The sequence below is a fragment of the Vombatus ursinus genome, unplaced genomic scaffold (genome assembly GCF_900497805.2).
Source record: "Vombatus ursinus unplaced genomic scaffold, bare-nosed wombat genome assembly UNPS02014818.1, whole genome shotgun sequence".
Classification (NCBI taxonomy): domain Eukaryota; kingdom Metazoa; phylum Chordata; class Mammalia; order Diprotodontia; family Vombatidae; genus Vombatus; species Vombatus ursinus.
In genome coordinates, this window is record NW_020954596.1 from 24,333,149 (window position 1) to 24,348,292 (window position 15,144).

At 35.3% G+C, this 15,144-nt stretch overlaps 2 protein-coding genes across 2 annotated transcripts in view; one reads left to right on the plus strand and one right to left on the minus strand.

Moving 5' to 3' along the window:
- The window catches only part of CC2D2A (coiled-coil and C2 domain containing 2A), a 163,170-nt gene that overhangs the window by 140,247 nt on the left and 7,779 nt on the right, over positions 1–15,144 (plus strand). The window lies entirely within an intron of this gene.
- FBXL5 (F-box and leucine rich repeat protein 5) overlaps positions 3,945–15,144 on the minus strand; it is a 55,369-nt gene continuing 44,169 nt past the window's right edge. The window contains exon 11 of the mRNA XM_027836464.1: positions 3,945–4,757. Coding sequence (XP_027692265.1) covers positions 4,681–4,757 — 77 coding nt within the window. The 3' untranslated portion in view covers positions 3,945–4,680. The remainder of the gene's footprint in view (positions 4,758–15,144) is intronic.

Sequence of the window (15,144 nt, forward strand, 5' to 3'; positions counted from 1 at the left end):
GCCTTGATCTTCAATGTTCCCATAATAAGAATCTATTGCACATTTCTTTTTGCTCATGGTGTTTGCTTATTTCCTGGCCTTTAAAAAGATTGAGCTCTCCTGCTGGAAAGGAGGGGGCACTGATTGAAGCTTCTTGTGTTGGGAGCCCAGGGCCTGATCAATAGCTTTGTGTGCTGGAACCTCAACTGCTGGCAGTTGGAGGCTGTAGGGTTCTGGCAGCTTACCTGATGTTGGGCTGGAATCAGCAACACTGGAACTCTAAGGGTAGGATTAGGTAGTGTGGCTCCTGGAGATTTCCTGCTCACCTGGGCCTTTCCTTCCTTCTGCTTTCTTCAGCTTTCAGATGGATGTTGCAGGATGTTTACCTGCCTGGGCCCCCTTGGAGGGCTGCTTCCCTTAGTTTTGCTGAGGCACTGGGAGACCTGGCGGCACGCGGTAGTTTTCCAAGCCGGTTTCCACTGGTTCCCCTGCCCATACTGAGGCAGGGGGGGGGGGGGGGGAGGGTCCTGGTGTTGGTGCTTGCCTGCTCCACCACCTAGGGTTCAGGATCTCCCCTGGTATGCTGAAGAGGGGCTGCTAGCTTGCTGGGATGCCTCCCATTCTGTACTGCTACCCCTCCCCCAGGGCAAGAGGGGCCTTTCCTGCTAATCCCCTCAAGCTTCCTAGGCTACCAGACTGCTGCAACCCATCTTTTGCTGGTTCAGCCGTTCCAAGGTTTTTCCTGGGGTGATATTTTCTGAACTTTCAGAGGTTAATAAGGGACAGTGAGAGCAACTTACTTCTTACTCTGCCACCTTGGTTCCAGGTCTAGTAATTCTTCCCAACTGCATCTCCTACTTTAAATCTACTTTACCTACAGGTACTAAATGTTAGAGCTCAAATGTTGTGGCTCTTTCACTCATTAAAAATATTTGTGATAATTTGTCATGGCATCATAAATTTAAGGGTCCTTTAATCCAAATCCCTTATTTTACACTGGAAATCACAATTAGCTTCTAGTGTTTATAACACGTGAGACCCCCTTGGATGCCTTCAAGATTATTGAGACCCTGTGTCTTCATGTTTTAAACAAACTGTCCTTATTCCACATAAAGCCAGCCGTTATCAAAATGTATCACCTTATCATCACTGTTCAGGGAAATACATAAGTTTAAACATGAATTATCTGAAAAAGATACAAAACTGTTCTGTTGTATTAATGCACTGCTGCTAAATGAAATACATACAAAAATGCAAGTAAAAATATATCTCTATAACAAGGCATAGAATTCATAGGATGATGTTCAAAATAATCTTATCTCATAGCACTTTCAGAGACTTCAGTAAGAAGCCATTCAAGATATCACATAGTTCAGAGATTCTTAATTCTTTTTTGTGTCATGGACACCTTTTGGCAGTCTGGTGAATCCTATAGATCATGTCTTAACGATAATATTTTTAATGTATACAGGGTTACAAAAGAAACCAATTAACATTTTAAAAGTTAACAAAATATTTTTAAAAGTTCATGAAGCCTCAATTAAGAACCATTGCTCTAGTATAGTCAGTTATCAAAATTTTTTTTTATAAAACAAAGTTCAGAGACCCTAAGAAGCCATGCTCTACAAACTATCCAACCAAGAGGTGACCTAACCTCTACCAACTCCCTTATTCATAACCTAATTAGGATTGACTGTTAAATTATCACTTTGACAGAAACTGATTAAGAATGCCAACATATAATCTACTGATTATAAATTAAGCCATGAAATTTGTTTTACCAATTTGTTCAACCACTGACATTTACTATTACTGCAGTATTATATATAGTTGAGGTATGCATATACAGATATATCCTAAATTTGTATTATATCTATCTATACATATCTATTCTCTTTAACTATAACATTCACTTAGATGTCAGTAAATCTCATATTTTCAGTGTCCCCTAACATCACAGTGTGTATAAATGTGGTAGAAAATTTTTGTTGAATGAATCATTTTTAATTATGGCTAACCCTTTATTACTATACCCTACTTTAAAGTACTAGTTAATAGAAAAAAAATATGCCTTTGTTAAAAGCGTTTATTAATTATAATCTTTTACCTTCTCAAAAGGCAGTGGGCCAATCATAAGGACCTTTCGATTTTTCACCAGAGCTTAGAATCGTTATTGTAGGATTGTTCTCACCATACACCTAAATTTTTAAGTTTGTGTGTGTGTACAGCCTAATTTGCTACAGTACTACAGACAACAGCTGAGTAGGACCAAGTGGCATGTCTTCCAAGACATTTCTGAAGACCTGATTTACCCTGTCACTAATGCTTCCTTTCCTCTACCAAAATGTACAATTATGCTACATCACAACTTTATCATAGACTATTATATTATCCTTTAGAGCTACTAATGTACCTCCCAAAGCAGGGTAATTCACAGGAAGCTGTCTTGTTTGATAGCAAATGCTTACTGCTTGTCATGACTTCTTATTGCTATCACTTCTGCTCTTGCTAGGTGTTCTGCTTTTCTTTTTCCTTGTCTTTTCCCTGTTAGAATTTCTCATATTTCCTAAGTTATAAAACACATAAAGCTTAGTCTTAATATCCCCAACTAATAAAATCAGGAGAAATCACAGAATTTCAGAGTAAGAAAGGACTGCTCTGGCTATCTAATACAATCCATACTCTCCCAAAAGCCTTACTATCGTGTATTAAACAACTGGGCATCTAGCCTTTCCTTGAAGACCTAGAAATAGGACTCCAGCTATAGAATACATTTTTTTAATATGACCAATGTGAAAATGACTACACATATTATTATGACTTGACTTATATGTATCATTATTAGAGAATTGATTTTTTTGTTGTCATTATTGGGAGCCGAAGCAGGAAGGAGAAAAAAAATGCTTATAAATTTGAAAATTTCAATTTAAAAAAAAAATTTCAAACCTTCAATTAAGGAGAACCTTCTAGAACTAGCTCACAAAACAATCCATTCCATATTGGCATAACTCTTAATTGTTGGAGCTCATATCCTTTTGAGCCAGAAACTAACCAATTAAATAACATCACTGGTCACACTTAAAAAACACCAATAGCCAAGTTAAATTATAACTAGTCTAAGAACTGTAAGGCTCATGTCAGTACCCTCCCTAACTCACCCCTGTTACCTTCCTGACATTCTGTCACTATCACTACAGGAGGAGGCCAAATAACAATACTTGTCTTCAAAAAATCTCCTGTGAATGTCAACATCATGCAAAATTTCTTTAGACATTCAACACTTAAAATGTTTTTCAATACAATCTCTCTCTACTCACCTATGTCTTTTCAAAAAGCAACTATAACAGGCTTGCAGAATTTAAAATCTTGGCTAGCATATATTTAGAAGAAGAAAACAGAGTTCAACAAAATCGACACATCTGTCAAAGGTTGCTCTGTCAGACTCACTGTTTTATGGAGATCAAAAAACGTTACTTTGTCCCACTACATACCAAAGTAAACCTCTATCATCACTTCCAACAACGAAATTAAAACACAAAGATACAAGAGAACATTGTACAAAATAACAGCAACATTGTTTGACGACTAACTTTGATGGACTTGGCTCTTCTCAGCAATGCAAGGATCTAAGACAATTCCAAAAGACTCACAATGGAAAATAATATCCACATCCAGAGAAAGAAGTATGGAGACTCTGAATGCAAATGGAAGTATACTATTTGCTCTCCTTTTCTTCTGTTGTTTTGTTTTGTCTCTTCTTTCTCGTGGTTCCTCCCATTAGTTCTAATTCTTCTTTATATCATGGCTAATGTGAAAATATGCTTAATATGAATGTAAAAGTAGAGCCTATATCAAACCATGCCATTTTGGGGGTGGGGGGAAAGAGAAAATCTAAAACTCAAAATTCTGTCAAAGTGAATGCTGAAAACTGAAAATAAATTATTTTTAAAAAAACCACAAAGATATTAGTCAGTGAAATCTTCAAAGTAGATTTTATTTATACATTTGTTCATATGATTGTGAAATTGTTGAAAATCCCTTCCAAGATTCAACATTCCTGAAGGTTTAGGGACACTGGTGGGAACCTGTGGGGTTTTGAAGGAACTTCATACATAGTAGATGTTTTATAGAGCTCACACCAAGTTAATTCACCAAGTAGCCAAATTATTTGATAGTAACCTTTTAAAGAATCTTGTATTTGGCTATGTTTATATTGGCTCTAATAGATATGGTCAAATAAAAAAAAACACAATGGAAAAGAAATTGGTTTCCATAAATTTCCGTTTTGGAAGGTTTGGAAAAACAGTACTTCTAAAGATGCACAACTTAAAATGATCCGCAAAGCTTGTTATGCTATTGGTATAGCTCAAGAAAAACAGTAGGTCCCACATACTCTATAACACAAAATAATCGAAAGTATACTGAAGTGTCATTAAAAAATGACACTAAAAAGAAATTTGATGAGTCTGTTCCCACCCCTACCACAAAGCCTAACCCTGTTCTGAAACAAAATGAGATCTGCATGAGATACAACACTGAACAATTCATTGGTGAATTAGAATTTTTGAGGTTTTCAGGAAGGGGCCAAAAATAGATCACACTCAAAAAGGGATGGTTAACACAAGAAGTGTACTGTAAGTAAAGTGCATGAAAGGAAGCCTGCTCAGCTAAATAAAGTAGACAAAGATCAGAAGTCAAGGGTCATTCACCAGACCGGCAGCAGGCTCGAAAACCACACTGCAAATTCTGGCATCCACTGGCGGTTTCAGCATGAGGACCTGTGGAAACAGAAGAAATGTGAAAGGAAGAATTTTTTTTTTAATTGAAGATAACTGGTATTTTTAAAGGCAAACTGGCTGTGTTTAAAAGTTATACATCGCTATAAAACTAAGAAATACAAAATTCATGTATACAATTGTTAAGAATTTTTTTTTTAAAGAAAGAGAACACATCAAAACAGCCTGACTTTATCAAAAAGTTGGGTAGAAGAAAAGAAAAAGAAGAAACTGTTAACAAAACTTTACATAAGTATGCTCCCTGATAGACATGAAAATCAAAGAAACAAGATTGCCAGGTCACAACAGATATGTTAAAATCCAAATATTTCCAAGTAAGAAAACAATTTAAGAAAATGCATTCATTTGCTCTTCCAAAACACAGTATATTAAGAAACTACAATAAAAATCCCAGAAATGAAAATAAAATAAAGCAATAACTCAGAATAAATCTAGCTTTTAGCATTCAGTTTACATCCAATGTTAGTAATGAAAGATTAATAAAATGAAAGATGAAATGACACAAAGATCTTATGAGATTTATGATTCATTTACAAAGCAGCAACTACCAAAAAACCAGCCACTCATGACACAGTTAACACTTTATCCCAGGCTTTCTGGATGCCTAGGTATTTAGTAAAGGAACCATGGGCATGGCATGAAGAGTCAAGTTCAAGATGAAATTACCACCATCAAAAAGGTTTCATTACAGATGTTTGTATTTTAAAGTAAATGGATCAATGCGATAGTTTTCAAAAACAAAAAATAAGGATGTTGCAAAGTACATTTTAACTATCAAGGCCTCATCAAATTGTAACTCATTCAAAACTGAAAAATTCAGAAGTAGCTGGGTCTTGTTTTTATCAATTAAATCAACCTAAAATATTGGCAATGGTGATTCCTAAGTGCTTAAATTTTTTAAGATGATCTCTATGAATTACTTCACTGAACAGACTAAATAGCATATTACTGAAAATCTCGGTTTATAATTCATGCCTCATTTCACAACAAAACTTCAGAAATATTCATACTAATATATTCACATGTTTTAAAAATACAATATAAAACATGTGTATAGGGCCAGAGCTGGACTGTAGCTCTGTCATCTGGGTACTAGCTTAGTTAACTTTGGAGAAGTACAGCATTAGAGGATTGGGCAAAAGTGAATCTTACAGCACCAGCTACTCAGAAAAATTCTATTCTATCCATTCAAGAATGGAAGAAGGGTTAAAATCTGCCTCGGTAAAGGGAATGTCTATGCCTATGGCATTAAACTTAAACAGAAATGATGCCTGCAGGCAGCATACTCAGAAAACCACAAAATTAACAGTATCAGGGGTGTGTTATATTTTTTATTTATTTTGTTAAATATTTCCCAATTACATATTAATCTGTTCTGGAGTTTTGCAAATCCTGAATATGACATCTCCGACCTATACCACTGAAGTAACTGATCTCTGAAGTCCTGAAGCAACAGAAAAGATAACTAGAGCCTAGCTGATCATTATATAAATTAATATTTGCACGCAATTAATATACAAAGTATATTTATTTCTGGGAATTTAATTCCATGTCCTCACTTTCAGTGTGAAACTACAGAATAGTAAATTTATCAGTATAAATGATCAATGGAATTAAAAAAAAATACAAGTACATACATTTCTTCAATATAATGTCAAAATATGTAAATAGTAAAGGAAATGAATAAACTACATGTTTATGTAATAGTGCCTTTTCAATGGCTTAATTTTTTTTCAGGTGGGCAAGTCTGAAATCTTACAAACAAAATCACTTGCAAAAGTAATTCTGGTTTTTATAAGCTGAGATATTTTTTTCTGAAAAAATATGCTGTTGGGGCAGCTAGATGGCGCAGTGGATAGAACACAGGCCCTGAAGTCAGGAGGACCCGAGTTGAAATCCAGCCTCAGACCAAACACTTGATACGTACTAGCTGTGAGGCCTTGGGCAAATCACTTACCCCTGATTGCCTCACCAAAAAAACGGAAACGAGGAGAGGAGGGGAGGGGAGAAAATATGCTTTAGGACAAGCATTCTATCTTTTCCCAATCCCTAAATTTTCTCAAATCTCATTACCTACTCCTTCACTAGATCTGTCTCTGCTAAAAGCAGAGGTTACACCATATATGCCTTGAATTACACCATAATCCACAAACGTTCCACCTCCATGATCAAAAATTTTTACATTCCCCTAGCTAATCATCTCATATTATTCCCCTACTCCCTATACCTTATTTCTCCAAATCTATTCTTCATCCCCATTGTGAATTCCGATTCCTCCAGCCCATAGGTACTTTCTAGTGCTATTACTCCTACTCTGACTTCCTTTTCTCTCCAATCTTTACCTGTAGTTACCAATTCAACCCCACAACGTTCCCAAGCTTCTAGAAGCCTTTGCACCTTTGTCCTATCATGCCGTGCCAACCCCCTAGTCCTGGATTACTCCCATTTTCCACCTCCTTTACTTGTCCTCACCCGCTACTAAATGAACAGGAGCTAGTAACACAAATAAACTGAATGTGTCCACTACAAATTATGCTACTGAAACTCAATTAGGCCCGTGACGCAGTAAAACAATCAATTTATTCTTCTATAATTGATTTCTTGTCCTATTCTGCACAGAAGCTGATTCAAACCTTCTCTCCCTTCTTCTAACATTTCATACATCCCACCTCGGATCTCTCACCATCTCATCTGAAGACCTTGCCTTTTCTAAACTTACTGAGAAAACTGAGATGATTGAGTGCAGGCCATAACTCTCCTTGCCTTCTCTTCCTTTCAAAATCCTTTAATATCCTCCCCTACTCTCTCCTCCTTTTACTCCAGTCTCTAAGAGATAGGCCTTCTATTTGCAAAACAGAAATGAGTTTCCTCCATCCAAAAAAAAAAAAAACTTCACCAAACACTAATATTCTTTCAAACTATCAGTCTATATTTCTTCTCTCTTTTCTCAAATTCCTTTAAAAAAAAAAGATCTATTTCCCTTTCTTCCATTTCTTATCCTCTCACTAATTTCTCAACCATTATCTGGTTTCTAGCCTCACTGGAGTGAAACTACTCTCTCCAAAATACCAGTGATCTCTTATTTGCCAAATCAGATAGTCTTTTCTCAGTCTTCCTCCATGGTCTTTTTTCATCATTTAACAAGGCTGATCACCTCCTCCAAAATACTTTCCCTTTGGGTTTTCATGATATCACTAGTCTTTGATTTTCTCCAGTCTGTCTACTCCTCTTTTCTTTACTGTCTCATTTTCAATGACACCCTTAAGTGCGAGATTACCCTAAGGCCCTAACCTATGTCTTCTTCTCTCTTGGCATTATTGGTAGCGATGGTACACTGAGGGTAGAGCACCTGGCATGGAGTTAGAAGACCTAGAAGTCTTTGCACCTTTGAGTAAAAATCTTGTCTCTAATACTTGTGGGCCTAGGTTAAATCATTTACCCTCTTAGCCTCAGTTTTTTCATCTATAAAAAAGGAGATAATAGCAACAACTTCACAGGGCTGCTGTAAGGATCAAATGAGATTATATGTCAAGCATTTTCTAAACCTTAAATGTCAAATACATGTAAGTTAGTAATAACAGTAACCTCATAAGCTCCCATGGGTTTAATTATCATCTCTATGCAGATAACTCTCAATATCTATTAATCCAACCCCAGTCTCTCTCATCAGTTCCAGGCCCACATCAACATCTATTGAACATTTCAAACTGATATAAATCTAGAACTACAGATGTCCAGAACGAAACATCATCTTTCCTAACAAATCTACCCCTCTACCAAACTTCCCAGTTTCTATCAAGAACATCAGTATTCTTCCAGTCTCCCAGGTTCATAACCTTGGAATTATTCCTGACTTCTCACCAACCCACACATCTAATCAAGCTGCCAAATTTTGTCATTTCGACCGTCAAGATAACTCCCAAATATGCCCACTTTTCACAACTCGGTCACCACCTTAGTTCAGCTAATCACTTTTTGCCTAGATTAATGAGCTGAAAGGGACTTCAGAATTCTCCTAAATTGGTCTCTCTGCCTCAAGTTTCTCTCTAGTCCTTTCTGTTCTCCACATATCCGCAAAGTGATTTTCCTCAAACATATATGTGACCTTGAAACTCCCCTACTCAATAAATTCCAGTGTATCCATATAAACACCTTCTTTTGGGTTTTAAAACATTCCACAACTTGGCCCCAAACTATGTTTCCAGTTTCATTGTACATCAATCTCCTCCCCTTCTCTGCAATCCAGACAAACAAGCCTTCTCTTCCTGTTCCTTACATGTGCCACTCCTTTCCACTTGCCACCCCCCCCGTTTAGAATACACTCCTCCCTCCTCATTTCTGTCTCAGAGAATATCTCACTCCCTTCAAAAACCAACTGAAGCACCACCTTCTATACTGAACCTTTCCTGATCCCTCCCAATTCTATTGCTTTCTCTCCCTACCTGGTATTTAACTACAGAATGAATCTAAATCCTTAAGAGGAAAGACTCATTTTTTGTCTTGGAATTCCAGCTATATTCAAAGGTCATTTGTGTAACACTGAGCAAGTCATTAACCTCTTCTGGACCTCAGTTTCCACATCTGTAAAATGAGGGCATTAGAAGAAAACAGATGACCTCTGAAGTCCCTTCCAGCTCTAAATCAATGATCCTATGTCCTGCCCCTACACTTGCGTAGGGCCCTGGCTGTCTTATATATTCTTTCATTAGTTTCTCTTTATAATCTCATCTGCTCCCAGAAATTCAATGGTCATTTCTATAATGACTCTCAAATCTACAGTCCAGCCCTTATCACTCCCCAACACACTGACTGCCTTAATATGTACACCTGGACACCCCAAAGGTATCTTAAATTCAACATGTCTACAAAATAACTGATTATTTCTTCCAAAAACTCATCTTTCTCTCCCAATTTTTTTTAAGGACACTATCACCCTACCCTTCCAATCATCCAGGTTCATAAGCTTTTTTGTCACCTTTCTAAATTCCTCAATTTGATCAGTTACCAATTGTGCCAATTCTAGTTCCACAACTATCTTCTTTTTTTGGGGGGGGGGGGGGGGAACAACATCTGTCATCTTCTTTCCACTTACACCACAAACACAATAATAGTTCAGGCCCTCATCACTTCTCCCCTAAACTAGTGAAACAGCCTTATAATTGATCTCTCCCCTCCAATAATCTTCTCTAAAACATCCTCCACAAATCTCAACAAAATTGGTATTCCTAATGAACAAAGAGGACCATGTCACTCCTCTGCTCAAGACACTGCAGGGATTCGCTCCAGCATGTAGGATAAAATGTAAAGTTCAGAATTTAAAGCCCTTTACAATATGGCTCCAATTGCTCTTTCTAGACCTAAGTACACTTACTGCCCTTCATACACTCTATTCCCAGCCAAAAATGTCTCCTTGCTGTTCTCCATAAATGTCATCACATCTCCTGCCTCTCTGCCTATGCACAGGCTGTTCCCCTTTGTCTGGAATGTTTTCCTTTATCACTTTTGCCTCCTGAAATCCATGACTCAAATCAAGACTCAGTTCAAGTGTTTATGTTTGAATATGCCCAGTATTCTTGAGAATTTGTGTCAAATAAAACATTGACATCATTGTGAAGAGCTACTTCAGAAACGGAGCTGTTACCCATTTTTATACCCTCTTGGTAACACAGTCAATGCTCAGAATCAACTGTTCTCTCTAAAAATGATATAAGAGTTGTCTCTCTCAAAGCTTCTTGTGAACAGGGGAGGCATTTTGAGTTTCAAAGGGTTTCTTTTCAAGCAAAATGGAGATCAATGTCACCAAACAAAAAAAAAACAAAAAAAAAAAAAAAACAAAGGATTGAGGACCTAGAATTTGGGAGTCATCTAATCCAACCCTCTTATATTTAGCAGATAAAGAAACTGAGGTCCAGAGACATTAAATGACCTGCTCAAGGACACAAATAAGGAGGAGAGCTTAGAATCAAAGCTAGGTCTTATGACACCAAATCCAGTGCTCCTTCTGTGGCCTCACTAAATTTGAAACTGTCAAAATCAGAAAACAATTCTGTCAGATAAGCTGTAATCTCAATCATCTTTATCATCTCAAAAATTCAACTGTCATAAATGGCATAGCCATCTGGTTAAAAAGCTCTTGTAATCCATAGATGTGTTGGCAACTCATTATTTGATTTTCCTTAATTGCTATGACAAAGAGGGACAAAAAAGGGAAAGTGAATGGGTAAAGCAATCATTAGAAACAAGCACTGCTTTCACTGAAGGTTGGGTTGATGTTGGACAAAGAATAATAGTTCTTATTACCCAGGAATTACAAGGATCTAAAGCATAGAGACCAATTAAGATATAATCAAAATGTTTTAGTAGATAGAAATCATCAAACTATCAATGTAGAACTTCCCATATAGAAAGCTAAGTGGATTATAGAAATGAATAAAACATACTATTTAAGTAAAGTAACTTTTAAAATTATATGACTGGTACAAGATGTTTACTCTTATTTTACTTTACAGCAAATAAATATTCAAAAAGTAATCCTTTTTAAATACTTATATCATGAGAAGATTCCTATCAAATAAGATAATTACAATGTGCTGGACAAACAAAGCCCATTATGATCATAATATTTTACAATCAAATTATTCCAAGCAATTTTAAAAGTTTGAACCTAAAATGTTTATAAGACTATTAATTAAAATGTTTCAGTGCATGACAGATAAGTACAATTGATGAAAATAAAATTTCATGTAAATATCATTTGGAGGAAAATAACTACATAGGCAAATCTGATTACTGTCCCCCAACATTTGTTACTGAAATTCTGATGATTTTTGTCTAATGTCATTTATATAATTTTGATGTACATCTGCACTTACCTTAACTTACCTTTATATTCCTCTTCAACTTAAATTAAAAACATAAAACAGCAAATCATCTAAGGCTGTATAACCTCCAGAACTATGAATTAATCTATTGTGATTTTATACATGTTTTAAAAAGCAAATAAGTACTTTTTTAAAGTGCAGATAGTCAAAATAGTATTGAACTAGAATCCTAAAACAGTAGAATTCAATGTAATAGCATGTTTTTAAGTAATGGGACATTATGAAAGTCTGAGCCTTATGATATGATTTTTCTCTCATTGTCTAATTGATTTTATATTCAAATACCATTAAGTGCCACATAGGGAAACAATGTGGAAAACCAAACTAACTTTTAAATCAGCGATGACACAAGCACAGTACAATGAGCAGACACTCAATTCAAATTCCCATCCTACCTCTCCTTACACTCCCCTCAAAATACCAATATTAACAAGGGTTGACATTCAGAGGTGGGTGAAAGGGGAGGATATTATACATCATCCCTAATTATTTTAAGCATCAATGATGCTTAAAATAAAATCTACATTCTTTCCCTCAATAGTGACAATGCTGACAAAAGGAAAAGTTAGTAGCATACACTTAATTCGATCATTTTTACAAATTTTTTAACTTAAATGACATCCCTCAAGTCTTCAGTAAAATACTAATGTTTAAAATTAGAAAGATTCCATCTCTTTTGCATACTTCCTCAAATTCATAAACCTTATTCTAAACCTCTAAGACACACTAGCACATTTTTCCTTTAAAAAAAAAAGGCACAAACAAGAAAACAAGGGAATCAAGGCATTTATGCTAAAATTTTTACAGTGCCTATGTCGTAAGAGCTCAATAAATACTGAGTATTTTTAGAAGGTAAATAATTGGAACACTGTACAAAATTAAGTATAATGAAATCTTACTTTAACACTTCCTAGGTAATAAACTACTTGTCCAAATGCCATAAGGAAAAGATTCTATCACAACACTGCTTTGAGGGAAATTGGCTAGAATGACACAGTACAAGTTTACATTACAAGGGTAAATAAATATTATAAATCACGCTTCCGTGTAAACTTTGAAGGGTTGCCATGCTTTTGAAATCATATTTGCCAGAATGCAAAACGCAGAGTTTAATACTGAGTTAAAAACACTTATCTTGTGTAATTATTTTAATTTTTTCAATTAAAATTATTTATTAATTCAATTCAAATTCAATTCAAAGTACCATGTCTTAAGTATCAACAGTATGTTCAATAAAACATAATTTCACTTTCTGAATCTTTACTATACAAAATTTGCAACTGAAACTGAAACACTGCAGTAGCAAGCAAATTCAAATCTATTTAATTCTATATGAGGTAGCCTCAGACAGAAAGCATGGCATAGGTCAATCAGATAACAGGTACTGGAGTCAGGAAGATCTAAGCTTCCAGTCCTGCTTCTGATACATTCTATAACTGCATAACCATGGGTAAGTAATTTAACTTCTCAGATGCTAAATTAGAAATATATTGCTAATCAGCATGAGTAGTAGTATTCTTTTTAGATCAAAATCACAGATATGGACCCCTAAAAAATAGCATCTAAATTGTTTCAAGAGGTTTATCAAACCAAAGTCTAATATCAGATAAGCTAAACTTGTAAAAATGAATTACTATCATAAAGATAGAAAGTGTCTACATAGACTCAATATTAAAAAGTTATATTTTTACATCTAACAATACTATGTGATAATTTAAATTTTATAATATTGTTAGCTGTTGCTATATATCATCTTAAAAAAGGTCAGTTTAACTCTCTGGACTTCAGTGTCCCAACCAATGATCTTTAATATCTCTTCCAGTTCTTTCTATAATTCTGAGATACTAGAACTTTTCTTCAACTACAAATATCTTTTCCATAGAAATGTCTAGAAAAGGTGAAAGCTCTTGAAAAAAGGACTCCAAAAAACTGACTAAAAAAAATTTAAAAAAAAACTTTCCTATGGTCAAGATATCTATGCCTTTATAACAAATTTCAACCTATGTAATTATCAATTAAACTTCTCTCAATGTCAAGTGTAAAAAGTATTCCCTGTTAATTTTCCCAAACTGGAATATAAAATTCTTCTAATTTTCTTCCAAATAAATTTCAAAACAGGCTTCTGATCACTCCATATTAAGGTTTTAAACGAAATGACTTCTGAAGTCTCTTTGAATTTGGGGTTCCTAATGTGTTTATATACAGTCATTCCTCAACATTCACGAGTTTCATATGCATGGTTTCACGTTCGTGGTTTTGGTATTTGTGGGTTGCCCATCAAATGGAAATTTTAGAGATTTGTGGCACACTAGGGAAAATTTCAGATGACATGGTTATGTAAAGAAAATGAAACAAAATTTAGGAAGTCATAAATGCATAAATACTGTATAGTAGTCATCTATTTTATCATTTGCTACAATACATATGCATACATAAAATTTAACAGTTAAAATTTGTGGTACAGTGGATAGAGTACTAGCCTGGAATCAGGAGGACCTGAGTTCAAATCCAGCCTCAAATACTTACTAGCTGTGTGACCCTAGGCAAGTCACTTCACCTTAACTGCCTCCAAAAAATAACAATAAAAATTAACAGCTAAATTTTGTTCAGTGTGGTAAAGAACTATAGGCTACACACTCTCTTTGGGACTGTCTCCTCTTTGTCTACCACCCAGACTCAAGTCACATGATTTTCTCCAGCAGTGATCCTTCTATCTTGCATACTTTTCACAAACAGAAATCAGGAAAGCAGTTGCTACAGATACAATGGCAGCTTTGAAGACTCTGCATAGCATGTGAGATACTAACCTCTCTTGTGTAAAACTTCCTTATGGATGCAATGTGCTATTTTATTTGTTTTGTGTGTTTAATAAATACTATCAAAATCATTAAAAATAAAGGCTTACGGTGGGACCTAAAGTTATTTATGGTTTTTCACACTTGCGAGGGTCCTACACCCCTAACCCCTGCAAATGTCAAGAGATAACTATACATATATAAACATATACAAATATATATACTTGTAGAAACAAATTAAGATCTATATCATATTTAAGGTCAGTAAATTGGCTAACTGCCTCCCAAGGATGACCAAATTAAGAGAATCATTGTATGGATCTTCTTTTTTTCAAGGTAATAGAAAACTGCTAAGTGTTTACAACTTAAGCTCAGATATTCTTACTTTCTTGCCTAAACAATTGTAATGGGTTACTATACTAACTGGTCTTTTTTTCTTCATTCTATTACCTTCTTTTTATCCATACTCTAATATCATTGTCCCAGTAATGTTCCTAATGATATCACTTTTCTACTTGAAAATCTTCTTTAAATCCCCAAGGGTCACTAAATAAACTATTATCCCCTAACTGGCCTTCTAACCCTACCTCCCTCCATAATCTGGCTCCAACCTACCCACTCAGATTTAAAGAAGCATCACTGAACAGTGCAAAAAGTAATGGATGCGGTGTCAAGAAAATGTGGGTTCAAATT